At 56.5% G+C, this 17,444-nt stretch overlaps 6 protein-coding genes across 6 annotated transcripts; 2 read left to right on the plus strand and 4 right to left on the minus strand.

Annotated features, from left to right (window-relative positions):
• Nucleotides 1-632: 632 nt before the first annotated feature.
• On the minus strand, nt 633-2,799 carry MKK02DRAFT_21516 (pseudouridine synthase; the record flags this gene model as incomplete). The annotated part of the gene is made up of 11 exons (XM_053086425.1): nt 633-980; nt 1,050-1,191; nt 1,235-1,369; nt 1,457-1,667; nt 1,711-1,874; nt 1,924-2,065; nt 2,109-2,187; nt 2,241-2,346; nt 2,395-2,480; nt 2,525-2,591; nt 2,654-2,799. The coding sequence occupies 11 exons, from the start codon at nt 2,797-2,799 to the stop codon at nt 633-635; spliced, it is 1,626 nt and encodes a 541-aa protein (XP_052941659.1).
• Nucleotides 2,800-3,294: 495 nt separating this feature from the next.
• On the plus strand, nt 3,295-5,154 carry MKK02DRAFT_21040 (general substrate transporter; the record flags this gene model as incomplete). Its single annotated transcript, XM_053086354.1, is given in 9 exon segments — nt 3,295-3,356; nt 3,401-3,414; nt 3,464-3,752; nt 3,799-3,979; nt 4,024-4,184; nt 4,198-4,540; nt 4,589-4,714; nt 4,764-4,829; nt 4,876-5,154. 9 exon segments carry the CDS (start codon nt 3,295-3,297, stop codon nt 5,152-5,154), a joined length of 1,521 nt encoding a protein of 506 aa, XP_052941660.1.
• Nucleotides 5,155-5,631: 477 nt separating this feature from the next.
• MKK02DRAFT_41516 (uncharacterized protein) lies at nt 5,632-6,652 on the plus strand (the record flags this gene model as incomplete). Its single annotated transcript, XM_053091595.1, has 2 exons — nt 5,632-5,994; nt 6,041-6,652. 2 exons carry the CDS (start codon nt 5,632-5,634, stop codon nt 6,650-6,652), a joined length of 975 nt encoding a protein of 324 aa, XP_052941661.1.
• A 439-nt stretch (nt 6,653-7,091) lies between these two features.
• MKK02DRAFT_21464 (uncharacterized protein) lies at nt 7,092-11,887 on the minus strand (the record flags this gene model as incomplete). The annotated part of the gene is made up of 16 exons (XM_053086420.1): nt 7,092-7,833; nt 7,878-7,994; nt 8,045-8,108; nt 8,154-8,370; nt 8,421-8,590; nt 8,633-9,125; nt 9,171-9,236; nt 9,283-9,352; nt 9,399-9,469; nt 9,511-9,743; nt 9,782-10,163; nt 10,207-10,424; nt 10,457-10,747; nt 10,784-10,885; nt 10,949-11,108; nt 11,141-11,887. 16 exons carry the CDS (start codon nt 11,885-11,887, stop codon nt 7,092-7,094), a joined length of 4,143 nt encoding a protein of 1,380 aa, XP_052941662.1.
• A 456-nt stretch (nt 11,888-12,343) lies between these two features.
• On the minus strand, nt 12,344-13,658 carry MKK02DRAFT_30873 (uncharacterized protein; the record flags this gene model as incomplete). The annotated part of the gene is made up of 2 exons (XM_053088156.1): nt 12,344-13,417; nt 13,464-13,658. The coding sequence occupies 2 exons, from the start codon at nt 13,656-13,658 to the stop codon at nt 12,344-12,346; spliced, it is 1,269 nt and encodes a 422-aa protein (XP_052941663.1).
• Nucleotides 13,659-14,752: 1,094 nt separating this feature from the next.
• Nucleotides 14,753-16,307, minus strand: MKK02DRAFT_35637 (uncharacterized protein; the record flags this gene model as incomplete). The annotated part of the gene is made up of 5 exons (XM_053089226.1): nt 14,753-15,189; nt 15,234-15,516; nt 15,553-15,906; nt 15,952-15,992; nt 16,211-16,307. The coding sequence occupies 5 exons, from the start codon at nt 16,305-16,307 to the stop codon at nt 14,753-14,755; spliced, it is 1,212 nt and encodes a 403-aa protein (XP_052941664.1).
• Between the last annotated feature and the right edge of the window lie 1,137 nt (nt 16,308-17,444).

Genomic DNA, 17,444 nt, shown 5'->3' on the forward strand with positions numbered 1-17,444 from the left:
TGCGCCTCGAATGCTGCCAGGTCCATCGGGGCGAATGTTCGCCGCCTCCAGAGCCACTGGAGGGGGTCAAGACATTTACCTTTTGCTTTTTGGGGCAGCTGCAGGTGTGATAGTATACTTTGGGAGCCTTTCAAGGATGATTTGTGGACCCAAAAAGGGTCCAGGGCAAGTCCGAGACATTAGCGGGTGGCTGGCAAGGCGGCTGCGCGCTGTGCAAGAGTTGACCGGTCAAAGCTGAAACGCGTCCCGTGCTTACGTCATGTGTTTCAGGTCGGGGCCATCCAGATCCATGCATGTTCTTGAGTGTTCGCCCGAAGACCGGGGGCCAAGATACCTTTCCGACAGTAGGGTGGAGATGCCTCGGAAGCGAACAGTTCTCATGATATAGGGCTGACAGCAGTCCTAGCGACTACGTATCCGACTGAGTAGCTGCGAATAAGCTACGATAAGCAGATGGTAGCGTTACGAGTACTTTTAATATGCTAGCTACGAGCCGCGGACGATGGCCACGAGTACCGGACGGTAGCAAGAGTAGCTTCGAGTAGCTAGATATGTGCATTCTCTCATGGTTGGAGTCGACCAGGTAAGTCTTCCTCTGCTCTAGTCCGAACACATCCATCCAGATGATCATCTCACTGCTCTCCCGTCTCTCCCGACGAAGCCTTCTTTTCCCCATCTACTTTCTCGTCCGCTTCCCGGCTATCTGCTTCCTCAACCTTCTCCGCCTCCGCCCCCTTCCTCACCCCCACCTCCATAATCTCCTGCCCATCCGCCCACCCCCTCCAATCCCCATCCCAAACCTCCATCGTCCACCTCGGCATCGGCGTCGCCCATTTCCCCAGCCGCTCCGTCGTATAACTCAGCGCATGCAGGTATATGAACAGCGTCTCAGGCGTCGGGTCGTCTGGGAGAGGCACGTAGCACTGATCGCAGAATCCAGGGGGAAGAAAGTCGGGGCGTTGGAGTGGGGAAGCGTGGTTCTCGGGTACAGGGTCGGGATGGGTTTGTTTGGCGCGTGAGACGGGGAGGACGGGGATGCGTTGGTTCACGCCGTGGATGGGGTCGGAGAGGTCCGGGGCGGAAGCTTTGGAGCGGGCGGATTGCGAGGCGGACGAGGACTCGCCGGTGGAAGGTTGGGCTTGAGCGAGGGAAGCTTGCGCTTGTTGTGTTGTGAAGATCACTTCCTTCCACCTATCTGTCAGCTTCCGCACCTTATGAATAGCTGAACACTCACTTGACCCAATCCTCAGCCTCATCCTTCATCCGCCTCAACTTCGCTATAATCTCCTTGGCCTGCCTGCTGAGCCTTATCGGGCTCGACAGCTCGATATTCCCCATCTCCGTCTCCTCATCCACGCCCTTGCCTTTACTCTTCATATTCACGCCCGCGTGGTCCGGTAGCCGCTCCTTCCCGCTCATCCGGTCCGAGTCATCCAATATCGGCCTGAACCCCGACGTCTCGGCAGCCTTGGGCTTTGAGCCGCTTGGCGTGGCGTTGGACGATTGTCGCTGCGCGAGGATATCAGTGACCGAGGTGGAGGATTCCTCGGGTACTAGGTCGACACCGCCTTGGCCCAGATTCTCGCCCCAGACTGAGGCCATGCCGTAGAGGGGATCATTGGAGATGGGGTGGCCGAGAAACTGAAGGTGGACCCGGATCTGATGCGCTGGGAGTCAGCTCCGTCTCATTTCCGATAACAAGAAGCTCACTCCTCCCCGTCAACGGTCGACATCTGACGATACTTTCATCCCTCTCTGCGTCGTATCCTATTCTCAGAAAGACCGTTTTCGCATCTTTGCCTTCTGGAGCGATGATGACGAGGCCCATCTGCCTGTCGACTGTAAGAAGCGGTTGATCTACCGTGATCTCCTCGCTAGGTTCGTCAGCTATAGCGCAATTTTCTGACAGCAGCCAAAACCTACTTTGGGAACTTCCCCTTCACCCGCGCCACATATTCCTTCTTCACCTCCTTGTTGGCAAATTCATCTGCCAGCTGCCGTGACGCTTTACTTGAGAGAGCCAGGATCATTAGACCAGACGTCAGCCGGTCTAGCCGATTGACAGCTACTCGGTCAGCAGGAGCGAGCTCGACCAGCACAAGACTTACCGTAACCATGTATTCCGTAGTCGCTTTTGAGCATCTCGAGGACTGTATGTCTGAAGTAGCGGCCTGTCGCGTGCACTGGCTGCGATATCAGCTTTCCATCGAGCCAACGGTGGCGCAAAATGATCAGCTTACGACAGAGCCAGGCTTTGAGATGACAATGAACTCCCGCTCCTTGTCGATGTGCAGCACCCGCACCGGATCGTTGGCAACTGGCGGCTCATGGCGATGTACAGTGTTGCTGATCCGTCAGCTCTTGCTTGCGTCTCGCAATCATGGCGCGACGCACTCCAGCCTATCAGATCCTTTCAAAACGTATAGCGGCGAGGCAATTACACCGTTGATACGGGTGACGCCAGACTCTAAAGCGTGACGCTATAAGGTCAGGAGATGCACAATGAGCCCGGGTAGAGGCTTACATAGTAATCAACTGAGCGGTCTCGGAACTCCGAGCTGATCACCTCAAGCAGCTGTCGGCCTAGCCATCTGTATATAAGTCCTTTGGCTCCATCTACGAATCGTTCTGACAGGAAGCACCGCTTACATACCGCTCCTTGACGTATGTCTGATACGGCCACCAGTAAGGCTTGATGTACCTCAGCCTCGGATCGTGACCGGTCGGGTATCGATGTTGAGCTGCGGCGGAGCTTTCAGCTGCTGCAGGGGTGACATTCTCCCGGACCGAGCGGAGCATGGCAGGCGTAGGCGCGGCTGCCGCCGTGGGTATCTCGTGAGTGGTGCTCATTATGCGATGAGACTCGGCTTTGAAGTCAAAACAAGCAGCATCAGGTGTCGAGAACTTTTGCACAGGCACGCGAGGAATGCGGAGTTGCGATCCTGAATTAGGTCAATAAGGAGGCGAGATAACGCCGCATAATGCCGGCTGGAATAGCTCAGTTGGTAGACTAGACCTGCAGCATTGGACCGCACTGGACTAGCGGTAGTATCTCTTAAGACCGATCGTTCGTTCGAGCCGGCCTGTTGCAAGGCTTTTTCTTTACGATTGCCCAATTGGTAGCGCCTGAGATTCCGCCGTTCAAGCCGGATAATTGCGGCGTTATGGTGATCGCTGCCAAGAGATTTCGGCTCTTCGCGGCTCTCCACCCTGTCCCCGACGCGCGACCAGCCAAATACGCTCCTCCTTTCTTCTTGCTGTCTACAGTCGATGCCACCGATCTAACCTAGCAACATGCCAGGCCCAGCTGCGATAGAGCAGCAGCCAGCGATCTATTCCATATTATGGGCTTGCATGTAGGTTCCCCTTGTCCGGGATGATCGCCGACGCTGACGCTCAGGTCCTCGTGGTACTGTACGCTTGCTCCGCTACCGCTTCTACTGATACACACTGACCTTTGCAGTCGGCTACCACCTTGCCGAGCTCAACTTCCCGGTCGCATCGCTGACCTGTCTGACGCCGGTCCATGCCCCTCGGTCTCGACTGCCAATATGCCTCGAAATCGATGCGTTCCGGTACAGCACCGTTACCGCCTTGTACACGGCCGGGGGTTTAGTCGGGTCGTTGGCGAGTGCATGGGTGGTCTACAAGGAGGGCATCAAGGGGGGGATAGTGTGGACGGGATATCTGAATCTCGTTGGGGTGTTCTTGATGGGATGGAGCTGGAACTGGGGTATGCTGGGTCTGGGCAGGTAAGCGCACTACGTCGTTGGACCGTAGATGGGAGCTGACAGGCAGATTTGTTGCGGGTCTATCAGCTGGTCTGGCCTTCTGCCTGATACCGCCTTTCTTGTCGCTAGTGGCTCGGTCGTCCCCACAGCTCTCCGCGAGGTCAGGCCAGATAGGTGTGATCCACCAGCTGGCCATTGTTATTGGGGTGTTCATGGCTCAGGTTGCCGGCTGGCTTATCACTGGATCGGTTTGTCAAGCTCTACCATTGAAAGAATGTAGCTAACATGGTAGAAAGGCGATACTCCCGGCAATTGGCGTTTCGTAGTTGCCATATCGGGCGTTGCGTCTCTTGGCCAGATCTGGGCTGCAACAAAGGTGTTCATCCCGCCAGAAGCAACCATCAAAGCTGCCGTCGCCGGAAGTGCGACACCAGCACCCGCTCGGGAAGACACGTCAGACGGTAAGTTCGCTACTTCTTCAGCATACGACGGAGACTGAAACTTCAGCCTCGGAACCTCTTTTAGCGGGAACGGCCCCAACCCCATTCTCACCCATCACCTCCGCTCAGACCTCTACTGTCACACCCCAACTTCCCCTCCGCGAACTCCTATCCAACACATCATTACGCGGGACGACAATGCTGTGCGCCACCGTCATCTCCTTCCAGGCCTTATCAGGCGTCAATGCCGTCATGTTCTACTCGACACCCGTGCTCAAGACACTTTTGCCAAACTCGGCGGGAATGATTGGTATTGGTATTGCTACCGTCAATGCGTTGATGACGCTGCCGGCGGTGTTTCTCGTTGATGTGAGCCCTTCCTCGGGGTGCCAGTAGATCAGTGCGCTGATGCGGCAGGTGATTGGCAAGAAGAACCTACTCTTATTCTCGGTGATCAGTATGAGCATCACATCTGCCGCTTTGGCTCACGGGCTCAATTCGCACTCGCCTAATCTCAGCGCTTTTGCAATCATCGGGTTCATTGTGAGTTAGGAACATTAACATACGGGCGAGGACAGTGCTCATGATTTAGGCGAGCTTCGCGGTCGGTCTGGGCCCAATACCCTTCCTGCTCATCCCAGATCTGGTACCCGCCCAAGTGAGCTTTTCCCGCTCCTTCTCCTTGATTTAACGCTGACGCCTAGGCCATCCCTGCCCTCTCATCTCTCGCTTTCGCCCTCAACTGGACGTTGAACATAATGATCGCCCTCCTCTTCCTCCCGCTCCGAAATCTCCTCTCATCGCCGACCGACCCAAGCGACCCCATGGCCACCGCGCGGACCAACGAAGGCAACGTATTCTATGTCTTCATGGCGACGAGCGCGATCCTGGCTCTGGTGGTATGGAGAGGCCTTCCAAATGCACCCGGGTCAGGTATGGGTCCAGGAGGGGCGGTGGCGGGACTAGGGATTGGGAGGGTATGAGAAGAACAATCCTTGTCATCTCGGTCCGTGTATCACTTGGATCCATGCATTTTGGGCATCTTGTATGCGTGCTGGGCGATGGAGGGTGACGCTCTGTCCGAGGAGGGGTATGCGAGCGCTGGGCAACCCCAAGCTCAGTAAGCAGTCGATCAACAGACAACGTCATTTTCGGCCTCCACTTCGCGCCTCGTCCACCATGCAGCTCGCCCACATTATGGCTTGCTATTGTTCTTGTCCATCTTGCTGACTTTTCCCGTTGACATACCTTGCACATCAGCGCCATTATCTGCTGGCCCCTGTAACGGCAGGTCTAAAGCGCAAATCGACGGAGTGCATCATCCCAGGATCTTGGAATCGCGGGAAGCATCAAGGTCAAACGACCGCTTCTATTTCCAGCCATCCCGTCTATCGAGATCGCAGCTGCGCTTGGATCGGCCTTCAGATCATTGTGAACACATCTAAAGGAAGCGGATCATCATGGCTACAAACCCACAATATGGCGGCACGACCTACCAATCCATCGTCATCGCCCTCGTCGCCGGCGGAATCCTCTCGACCGGCGTCATCTCGATCATCTGGAAACGGCGTCAGGCACGACGATGGGCCGAGATGCGGCGGAGACTGCCAGTGGGTGGGGATGCGGCGCGAGATAGTGCTGGTTGGGGAGGAGGATTGAGGGGTGGTGGACTGGGCAAAGAGCCGGGGATTTGGGATGTGGTCTTTGGGGAGAAGGAGCGGATATCGGACGGAGGCAAGGGGGAGGTGGTGGATGGGGATGGCGAGAAGAGGGAGGAAAGCGAGGCTGAGGATCTGGATGGCGAGATGGGGACTGGCTGGAGGGTAAGTCTATTCAAATTCCAAGTAAGGGTCTCAAGCTGATATCAAGCCTACATCCCTCTCCCTCACTTCCCCGTCATCCTCAGCTGCGACTGGGTCAAAATCGCCTAGCACCGCTCCGATACCCTCATCCCCACACTCCGCCGAGATCACCGTCCTCATAGCCATGCCTGATCCCATGAACGCCTCCGCCGGACCCTCTACCCCTCGTCGCTCTACACAACCATACGATCCCCCAGACTATTCACCAATATATCACTACCCCCTTTCCTCCCCCTCCCCCTCTGATCCGAACGACGACGATGATCGACCCCTTCCCTTGCTCGAGATCGGAAGCACCTCCATCCCCGTCATTCCATCTCCGCGGACAGGTCTCAAAGGCCAGCCATTACCGGACCGGATCGAGGATATTATCAAAGCTGCCGCGGCGCAGCGGGAGGCGGCTTCGGGTGGACGGAGGAATCGGAGCAGAAGTACAGCGTGGGACGGAGTCATGCCCTCGCCTGCACTGCAGGATCTGTATGGTGCACCCGGGCAAGCGGCTCAGTCAACAGAACCGGCTCGGGATCCTATGACTGCGGCGTCGGCAGCGGGGAGGTTTGCAATGTTGAGAAATGGGGCATTGGCTGGATTTGGGTCGCCAGGCGGAAGAAGGGCATGAGGGAAGTAAAAGTGTTGAGTAGAAGCTTAGACTGATCTCTAGATCCGATATGTTGTTGACTGTTTGGGTTTGAGGGACCTGGAGGGTGACCTAGGACCGCTGACTGGACTAAACTCCGCCTGACGGGGCTGGTTCGCTCTCGCACAGTAATAATCAGACAGGTGTTCCTATGCCAGGAAGAACGTCGGCTGGGGGGTAAATGCGCGGAATGAGACCCTTCTTAGCCGGCAGCTCGGCCGGACGAGGTGATTGCTTGGCCGGTGTATTCATAGGCGCACCCAACTGCCTGAACCATACTGATTATAGACATCTCCTGACGTCTCACGTCGTCTTACTCGGCGCCCGAACAGACTTCAATCTCCCATTCTCATCCGTCTGCCATTGTACCTCCCTGAAATGATCAGCTTGTGCCCAGACCCGCGACAGGAAAAGACCAGACTCACCTCAGTTGCGACCGCGATATCCTTCGCTTATGTTTCGGCCGTTCTCCAGCTATAGGCGGGCCTGTCCCAATCGCGCTCCCGCCAACTCTCGACGACGCGGTCGACGATGAGCCATAACTGTTCTCCCTTTCCCTCGGTTCCCGCCCTTCTTCTCGGGATAGCGGCCGTATCCTGTCTCTCTGAGACGCCCCTCTCGGCTGAGCAGATAACGCCCCTTCCCTCCCTCCAGCTGCTATTGCGCTTAGGCCAGAAGCCATTGACGGGCCAAACGCCATCGCTGTACCGGCTACCGCACCCCGCTCTCGACCCACATCCAGCATGGTCTCGCTCGTTGTCCGCCGCATCCCACTCCCGCCTCGTTGACCCATAATCCCAGCAGCCGCTGACGGAGGCGCCCCGAGCCCCATCTGTGACTCTGCGCGTTCCCCCTCGGCGCTGGTTGGCGCCGGACTGGTATTGCCAAAGAGCAAAATGGGAATGACCTCCTTGGCCAGTTCACGAACGAGCACCGCTTCGTCCTGCTTGGCGAGGCGCTCGACGATATCGGCCAGTCCAAAGCGCTCGACGAGGGTCTGCCGATCGGGGTGATGTTCGCAGACGACCCTGGTGATACGGAGGAGGTTGAGCTTGGTGACGGCTTTACCGGTCTTTTCGAGGGAGTCGGAGAGACGACGGAAGAAGGCGGGAGTGGAGATGGTGGATGTGACTGAAGAGGACAGACGGAGGATCTTGAGGAAGCTAAGATGTCAGATACTACTCGGAAAACGAGTCTGATCACTTACGGATCAACGATGCTCTCGTTGGAGACGCCCGTCGATTGGACGAAACACTTGACAAGGCTCTCCGAGCCAGGTTGTTCAATCAGGACATCCTCGACGCGAGCTGTTTCATCTTGCATCCTGTCGGTGTAAGCTAGTCATGTCCGGCGTCCGTACAGCACGAAGCTCACCAGGCGAGAATAGCATCTAGCGCAGAGACACGCCAATACGGGTCTTCAAGCAAGTCGAGGTACACTGATGAATCAGTTTGGACAATTCCAGAGGCGCGAGAACACATACACTTGAGACCGTCATTGTGCCATAATAACCTTCGGCTGACCTTGCCTGCATTGGCCAGATCGCATAAGATCGGAAGGGCGAACTGCTTGAGCGGCGACTTTTGCAGAATGACCCGCTTGAGCAAGGGAATAATACCCGCCGATGCGGCTTCTTCTTGACGCGCTTTCGAGAGCCGACACATCGAGTAGATCGTTTGGAAGATATGCGAGCAGATTTCCTAGGCAGGTCAGCTTAGCCTTCTTTCTCGATACGAAGGTGTGATCTCACGTTACTATGCAGTCCCCTCGTCGTCTTGCCCAACAGCCCTACCAGCACTTCCATGGCATTCGAGTTCTGCAGCACCTCGATGAGCTGCGGCGAAGTCGACAAGTGCTTGATGGCCTTGATGGCGGTGACGAGCAGTTTCCGCGAGAGGGAATCGCACGCTTTCAACAAGCCTGCACATGAGCTTTATTCTAGATGTGGATGCAGCAACTCACGGATAACAATGGTCCGATTGGCGAATGCCTCCTTGACCCTCGCATCCGCTTGCGCCACCTGGCAGAACAATAGCAAGACCGCCATGGCCCGCTCGGCATGTTCCGACTCTCCTTCACCCTCCTTCTCCTTCTCCTTGCCTTTCCCGGACAGCGCACTACCGGCACTACCGATGCTACCGCCCAACTCCGTATCACGCAGTATCGCCAGCAAGGCCGTACTGAGCGGGTCGAGGATACCCTCTCGGACAAACATCCGGCAAAAGTCATTTCGGGGTGTAGGCGATTGGAGGTCGAATACTGATCCGATACCTTCGAGGGCAGAGAGGATAAGGGTGCGGTTCGAAATGTAGTCTTCGTCCAGTAGCTCGACCAGGATCCGGAGACCGCGGCACGAGATGAACATCTGGAGGGTGAGGGGCGATAGGGTGAGATGGTGGACGAAGGTGGAAGCTTCGAGGCGGGTATCGATAGAGTGCTTCTTCGAGGTGAAGGGCTAAGCATGAGCTTTGGTCAGAGCAATAACGTTCAAGTGGCTCACTATGATGACTGGTATACCGCCGATGAGACAGAACGATTCGAGCATATCCACGTCGAGGCTGACGATCTGCCCGATCAGCTTGTGCTCGACCCTTCTGGTGGGCGTAGCTCACAAAGTTGACGATTCTCAGCAGCCTGACAGCCACGTCTCGGCTGATCCGCGACTCGAGAACTTCCAGTACACTGGCGCATTAGCCTGTCTCGCGCCTGCACAAGGAGGAGAGCTCACGCAAGCATTCCATGTACCGAGGCAAAGTGATTTTCCAGACCGAGATCCCGGGTTTCTTCGAGCAGCACGAGCTATCACATCAGCTACGCCCTTGCCTCATATGCGGGCTTACCAGCTCGTCGCAGACCGCCTTGAGATCTTCTCCGTTTGGGACCAGCCCGCCGACCAGCCTCTCAATCTTGCCGCACAGCGTCGCCTTTTTGTCCCGGAGCAGATTTGCCTCGATATCCTCCGACATGTCAAAGTCATCGTCCAGTCCAGCAAAGGCGTCCATCTCTTCCTCTTCTGTAGACCGCCAAGACCGGTTCGACCGTCGGGTAAGCTGTAACGAGGCGGCTGACTTGGCTCCTAATTGTCAGCTGCGTCTGTCCAAGCTGACTTACCCAAAGTCTCCCCTGTTGCCGTCTCCCCAAACATATCATCCCAATCCTCGTCGTTCTCCTGATACTTTTGCAACTCGACATCCACCTCGTTTGGCGGATCGGCTCGGAGCGAGTTCTGCCGTGAAGCCGGTGGAGAGCGAGTAGCGAGATGTGGGCTCTGTGGTGGGCCGAGATTGGGCGAGACGCGGCGTCGGGACGGCGTAGATCCGAATGGAGTGGCAGCCGGAGCGAGTGAGGAGAGTGTAGGTTTGACATTCGTCGGTGTGGATAGGGTGCGGATGGGCTTGGGAGGGGTGGGTGGAGGAGCTTCCGCAGGCTTGAGTGACTTGATCTTTCGTAGATCGTCGGGGTGAAGGATGCCCTTACGCCCTTTCCCTTTGATCTAGAAGTCAGCCAAGGCCAGAGATGTACAGGCTGTGACCCACCTTGAGATTGGCCAGCTTGCTCTCCAGGTCCATCTCACTCTCGTCCACCCCGATATCCGAGTAATCCTCGAGCGTAGACTCGGGTATAGCCCGACTCGCAGACGCTTCGACGCGAGGCCGAATAGACGCTGACGGCCTAATGACCGGCGTGGGCGATTTGATCGCCTTGAGCGTCATCTGATCATTCTCCTCACTCATGGTCGAGTCTGAGCGGTGATCTGCCATCAGCTAAATCTTGCTGACAACCCACGGCCAAGCTTGGAGAACGAGACATCCGCAAAGTCGTCATCCCACTTTTCGGCCTCCTCGGATTCTCTCGCCCGGTTGAGCGCATTCGAGACGTTCTGGTTCTTGCCAACGAGGCCGGCCGGATGGGCTGGAGAGGCATGTGCGGAGGAAGGTGCTTGGGCGGATATGGAGTCGGCTGACGAGCGAGTCGGGAGTGCAAATGATGGAAGGGTGGATAGGGGGAGAGCGGAGGATACGTTTCTGGGGCGGGCCGAGGGGATGCGACGGACAGTATGCGCGCCTTTGGGAGCAGCTAAGTCGTCAGCTCATAGATACGAGCGAGACTCACCGTTAAGAGCCTCGTTCCACTCTTGCACCTTTTGGACCGCCTCATCATATACCGTCAATGGCTTCTTCTGCCTAACCGTCCCCATATCCGCCTTGTCCACCACTGGGTTGACAGGCTTCTCCTTGAGCTTGCGCTCATTTGAAGGTATTCGAGTCGTGTTCGCACTCGGTGCGGAAGGCTCTCGGGACGGCGGTTGGGACGGCGGGGGAGAGGTATCGATGTTTCGGCGCGCAGACAGCATCCAGGGGTGTTTGAGCAGCTTTTTGGCGGTGATACGGAGATGGGGATCTTTTTGAAAGCAGTGATACAGGAAGTCTCGGACGATCTGGCATCAGCTAGTCCAACAACCAAACTCACAGGACTGGCACCATCTGGTATCCGCATGCTCTCATCCTGGACAATCCGCCATAGCGCCTGCATCGGCGCCAAGTCCCCATACGGCGGCCTGCCTTCCAACAGCTCCATCACGACACATCCTACACTCCATATATCGCTCGCCGTCGACGCTCCGCTCTGCTCAATCACCTCTGGCGCCATCCAGTATGGCGATCCCACCACCTCATTGTCATTCCCTCCCGTCTTGCTGCTCACGCCAAAATCCGCCAATTTGACCGACCCGTCCTTGTTGGTGAGGATGTTGGCGCCTTTGATGTCGCGATGTACGACACCCTGGTCATGGAGGTAGATCAATCCCTCGAGGACCTGGCTGATGTACACCGCGACGAGAGATTCGGGGAATTTGCCGAATTTCTTGAGAATGGTCTGGAGCGAGCCATTCTCGCAGTATTCGAGGACGATGAAGAGGTTGTCCTTGTCCCGAGCAAAACCCTTGTATTTGACAATGTTGGGATGGTTGAGGTTCTTGAGCAGGTCGATTTCAGACATGATGTCTGGGAGGGCGGAGGGGGAAAGGGTGAGGAGGGAAACCGATTTGATGGCGACTGTTTCGCCAGTGAGAAAGTTGAGCGCGCGATAGACCGAGCCGGATGCTCCACGGCCCAGGAGATCGCCTAGCTGGTAGTTGGAGAGCGCCCTCGGCGAGGACGATGGAGCCTGACTTCGGTCCAGCGAGGGAGCCGGCCGACCGGCAATCGCGACGGACATGGTGGGCGTGAGTCTTTCGCTTGTGAGTTGGCTACCGGCCAGTACAGCTCGCAGCTCCTGTGCAGACGATGCGGGAAGGGCCAAGCGCAGACCTGGACCCACGGCGACTCATGCCTCCAGTGCAGAGGGTAGTGTGTAATGAGAGTGAAAGGGTCAAATGGACAAGGTGGACGCGTGCGTGACCAGGTTTCAGAGCCAAAATCTGAAACGCGACGCGTCGGGTCGTCGCTGTGATATCTGCTGCCTATACGAAGTCGAAGCTCCATCACAGCTCTGGGTCACGTCCCGGCGAGCAAGGAGTCATACAGATCTACTGCTATACCGTGAATTTGATTCGGAATACAACACTGTCTACCACTCCGCAGAAATCTCAACCCTGACTGTAGAAGTTACAATGCCCTGCAGCCCTGCTCGTCAGCTTGACCCCGAAAGTAGCGGAGACTTACCAGCATACCCTTAACGAGAGGCAGACTCTACCTCATTTACGATCCACACCCGCCGAGCTCCTTCTTGCGAATAATCAGGCGGCCCGGACCCGCACGCCAGGCAAATGGGCGTCTCGGGCGAGGGATACCACCTGATCCGGTCGAGAACTCCGCTTTTCTCCCGGTAGATCTCCTGCAGCTCCGCGCCCACGCTCGCCATGTTATCCCTCCAGAACGTCAAAGCCTGCTCCGCTTTGGCTGTGTACCGAGGCGGGTCAGACCCGACGGGGGGACCATCCTCGTACATTTCCTCCGATGGGATGGACGGCGAGCAGTAAATCTCGAGGTTGGCCGCACCCTCCGAGCTGATCGTGCATAACCCCATCTCCTTCTTCCGAGCATTGACCGCCTTTTCCGTCTGGAAGATGGTAGTCTTGGTGAAGCTCTCCCAGTCCGTGTCCTCCGGAGCATCGCATGCCCACCGTACGCGTCCGCCGTACGAGAGGTAGAGGTCATCCGCGTCGTCGTCATAGTGTAGAGTCCGGACGCAGGGTAGGGAGGACCACGTCCATCTGTCGCGTCCGAGTGATGCGAGGGGACCGGCGAGGTCGCGGACACAGAATGCGTCTAGGTCGAGGTGGTTGCAGAATGTGTTGAGCGCCTGCGCGTTGTGATACAGCCTAGACTCTTCCCCCTCCTCCATCCGCGCCTCCCTCCAACGTTGCCAGTGGTCCTGGACGCCATAGATGGACGAGATGGCGACCGTCCGTAGCCGAGGAAACACGAATCGGGCCGTGGTCCGCTCCTGGAGAAAGTAGAAGCAGTACCGGAGGTGTTCCACCTCTGCGTCGCACTGCCTCATGATGTCCTCTTCCAGTTCCTCATCTGTCCGCTCCGACCACTCCGTCCAGCCTTCCTTGAGTAGGTCTTCGTAAGCCGATATCAACCAGGGCTCATCCTTGTGGACCTCCCTGTACTCGACGCGCAAAGACCGTGTATGGCGGAGATTGAGCCTGCGGCCGCCGAGGTTTGTTTCCAGGAGGAGCGGCAGGTTATCGGTGAAGATGTGTGTGTAGAGAAGTGGTGCCGCGATAGAGTGGAAGGTCTGAAAAGTCAGCCCACCTGATGACTGCGCCGTGAAAGGAGCTCACCTTGCAAACAAGCATGCAGTTTCGTAGTTCAGGACGACGAAACACACTTCGTGGAGGGTAAGAGAGGGCACCTGGGATTGGCGTTTGCAGTAGGCGAAGGACTTTGACCCAGATCTCCCGAGGGAGCTGAGGGGTGCGGCCAGGACTGGCCGTGAACAACCGAACAAGTGAACAATTGTTAATGAACATGTTCATTGTTCGAACAAATCATGAACAAAAACTTTTTCCAGAGAGGCAGCATCGGAGTGAACATGAACATGAACTTATTGTTGGACACCCATGAACAAATGTTGAACAGTTGTTCACAGTGTTCGTCTCTGTTCATGAACGCTCATCCCCGCTAACAACTGTTCACCACAGCGAACAAATGTTCATGTATGTTCGATGTTCGCCCAGCAGGAGGTCTGGGCAGCTCCTGAAACACACGACTATGGCTGTTTCAGAAAGTTTTAAGCTCCTTTGACCCCTTTGCTGTGTGCTCTCTGTGCGTGATCTGGGACGCTGACAGGCTCGGTCGAGGAGCCGGAGCTCAAAACTATCCGCACACTCAGTGCACATTCCCACCCGCTCAAGCTCCCGCAGCTGCTCCCGCCTACCTTGCCCCGCCTTAGCAGAAGTACCCTAGTCAGGTGGCGAATTGTGAGAACAGTTGTTTGCGCAACAGAACATTTGTTCGCTGAGTGTGAACTTTTCGAACAAATGTTCGGCCTGTTTGAACAAGTCGAACAATTGTTGAACAGTGGTAACAATTGTTCATCTAGCAGTGGACGTGAACATGAACAATCTCAGCTGGCAGTGGACACCAATGTTCGAACATGAACAATTGTTCGGCCGAACATGAACATGAACAAAATTTTTGTTCACGGCCAGTCCTGGGTGCGGCATTCCGCTTCGGGCAAGTGCGGAGCGATGTCCACTTGACCGTACAGGAGATGGGGTTGGAACCTCATGGCTCGGTATAGCTTGATGTGATGTATCGTCTCCTATGAGGTATCGAATGAAGCCAGAGGGGTAGCGATTCGGTAGAGGAGACAAGGAGACAGCTTATCGCGCTTATCTCGGAGAGCCTTTTGTCGCTGAAACAGAAACAGCAGCCCCTTCCGGCGGAACCGGAACCGGATAAGGTTGTTTCTTTTGGTCGAGGAATGTGGAGCTGGACCCGGTCTGTGACCCGAGGAGAATTGAGGCACAAGCCATCAATCCGGCGCCTCCTACACGCAGCTTTGCAGGTAGTGGCTACTGAGAAGCTCTGAGTGTCTTTCTCTATACATCACATGTTACTAAACAGCTCAAGACCGCTTCTTTGGCACGTATACCCCATCAAAGACCTTTCTCACCCTCACCGTCTCCTCCCTTACCCCCCTCAAAAAGTCCCGCTCATCCGCCAGCTTTGGTCGCCAACCAATACTCTTGCTCCTGTCTCCCCTCCCTCGCGAGTTGCTCCCCGTATATGGCGAATTTCCGTAATACTTTTGCACCTCCTCTTCCGATAACCGGGTTGGCTGCGCAGAGTCGCCGAGTTTGTTTTCGACCATGGCTTGCCCGATGGCTTGAGCGGCTGCTAGGGAGGTGTATTCGCCAGAGATACTGAGGTAGAAGCCGGACTTGCCGTGTCCAATAGCAGCAGACTTGGTGCCCTCGCTTGCGGTTTGTAGGGCTCGCTGGTAGATGATGGCGAAGAGATCGCCGAGGTCGCCAACGTTGACGTGTCCCCAGATGTTGGCGCCTGGACATCAGCGCAGCGCAACAGCTGTTATTATCAGGACTCACCTTTTCCGACTACAGCAGCCGCGCCTCTGTCGAGCGAGATCTTAATCAACCTAGGCATCTGCTGCGAAAAGGAGTTGGATATTCCCTTATCGTAGATCTCGCCCTGCCCAGCGCCCCAGATTGTCGGTGGGACGATAATGAAGCTCTTAAAGTCTCCTCGCGCATCGCCCTCGTTGATCGCCGCGTCGACCTCGCGGTGGGGCGCATTTGGCGGAACATCCTCCATGGAGAGTAGTGCTGGCGAATCTCGAGTTTTGGGGGTAGGATGCAAGTCGGTATAGATCTGCAGAGTCAGACGGCCCTCTGATCCTATGCTCACAAGATCCGTTGCCCACTCTCCTCTCGCATCATCGATGAACAGCCCCGTCCCACTGGTCTCGATGAAGACACTCCTATGCCCCGTCTCGTCCTTTCGGTTCTTCATCCCCTGCATCAACGCCTTCACCGCGTCCAGATCATCGGCGCTCGCAGCGTTGATGACCACATCTGCTTCTTCCGCTCCAGCGATGAGTTTGTCCAGGTCCTGTAGAGACCCGAAGAGGACGGTGAGAGTCGTCCCGGATGGGAGTGTGAGCTGGTCAAAGAGCTTTGCCTTGTCGGGGGACCGGACGAGACATGTGACCTTGGACGGAGGAGTGGGGAGAGCGAGTAGCTTGGTCAGAACAGTCCCGCCCTGATATGTTAGTCGATTTAACCCTGAACAAGTGAGATTGCTCACGACGTAGCCGGTAGCACCAAGGAAGAAGATTGATTTCCCAGCTGTTCCGGACACTGTAATCAGCGGCGACGGGCGAAAACCACATCTGACTCACTTTCGGGCACGATATGGGGGACAGAGTCCGTACAGTGAGGAGCTCTGAGAGTGCTTGAGTGCGGCGAAGGCTTAATGGGCAATGTCGAGGTGCATAGAGGTCAAGGAGGGTGAATTGTAGATCTTGGCCCTCGGCGTTTTCGGGCCGGATAACGGAGTTGCTGACTAATCCCGATCTTCGGTATGAAGTCGACCGAGTCTCTCTTGATCGAATGCCTGAAGACCCAGATGGCGACGAGCCTGAACATCTCACTTGTATGCATGCCAGGTCATGACCCCAGCCCTCCTGAACAGAGACAAAACAAATAGCGCGGACGAGGAATGCGGTGGCAGTCGAGAGCCGAGCGCACTTGCACGGCAATTGACCGATGTCTATTGGAAAGCGACCGGGAGCCCATAGTACCCCTATGACACCCTTCCCTTGCCGTCTCCCTCCGCTCCGATACAAAAGGGCTTTCCTCTCCCTTTTAGCGGCCGCTCTATCCGCCGTGTTCCGCGACCCTCCCTCCCCCCATCTGATCCCGTACTCCCTCATCCCTCGACCCTGTCGTATGACCTATCCAGCTATGGCGGCGGCCCAGACCCGCACGCCCGACAGATAGGTGTCTGGGGGGACGGGTGCCAACGGATCTTATCCGGCAGACCGCTGCTGCGCCCGAACCGCTGCTGGACGAGGTCCGCCAGATCGTGCGTGAACTTGTCCTGCTCCGCCTGTTCCGCCGGGGTAAATGAACCCAGAGGGGGAGCAAATCCGGGCGGCGCGGGATTTGCCGGATCCTCTACGAGCTCCTCCGCGTACGTCTTGGTCGAACAATAGATCTCCAGATCTGTGATATCCGTCGGTTTCATCTTGTACCCCGCCCTGACCTTGATTTCCGCCTGACGCTTATACACATTGTGCAGATGTTCGCTGACGAGTTGCGTGACGCCTTCATAAGGGATGTCCGACGGGAAATCCGATACCCAGCGCACCGATCCGCCGAACGAGAGGTAGAGTGATTGGAGGTCGTAGTCAAAGTGGAGGGTCCGAGTGCATGGGAGCGTGCCCCACGTCCAGCCGAGGTAGGGTAGGGCGCCGAATGGGGCCGAAAGGTCCCGGACGCAGAATGCCTCCAGGTCGAGGTGGTTGCAGAATGTATTGAACATCTCTGCGCAGTACTCCAGACTGGAAGAGTCTGGCCCCTTCTGCGCCTCCCACCGGTGCCAGATGTCCTCTTGGAATCCGTAAATCGACCCCACTGCGATCGTCCGGAGTTTTGGAAAGGTCCGCCGAGCCGCCTGACGGGTCTGGAGATAGTCAAAGCAGTGTTTCAGCAGCCTCGACTCCTCCTCGCACTCCTGCATGATATCCGACTCCACCTCCTTGTCCGACCGCCCAAACGTGCTTTTCCAGCCCCATC

This window comes from Dioszegia hungarica (assembly GCF_025882075.1).
Source record: "Dioszegia hungarica strain PDD-24b-2 chromosome Unknown MKK02contig_32, whole genome shotgun sequence".
NCBI lineage: Eukaryota > Fungi > Basidiomycota > Tremellomycetes > Tremellales > Bulleribasidiaceae > Dioszegia > Dioszegia hungarica.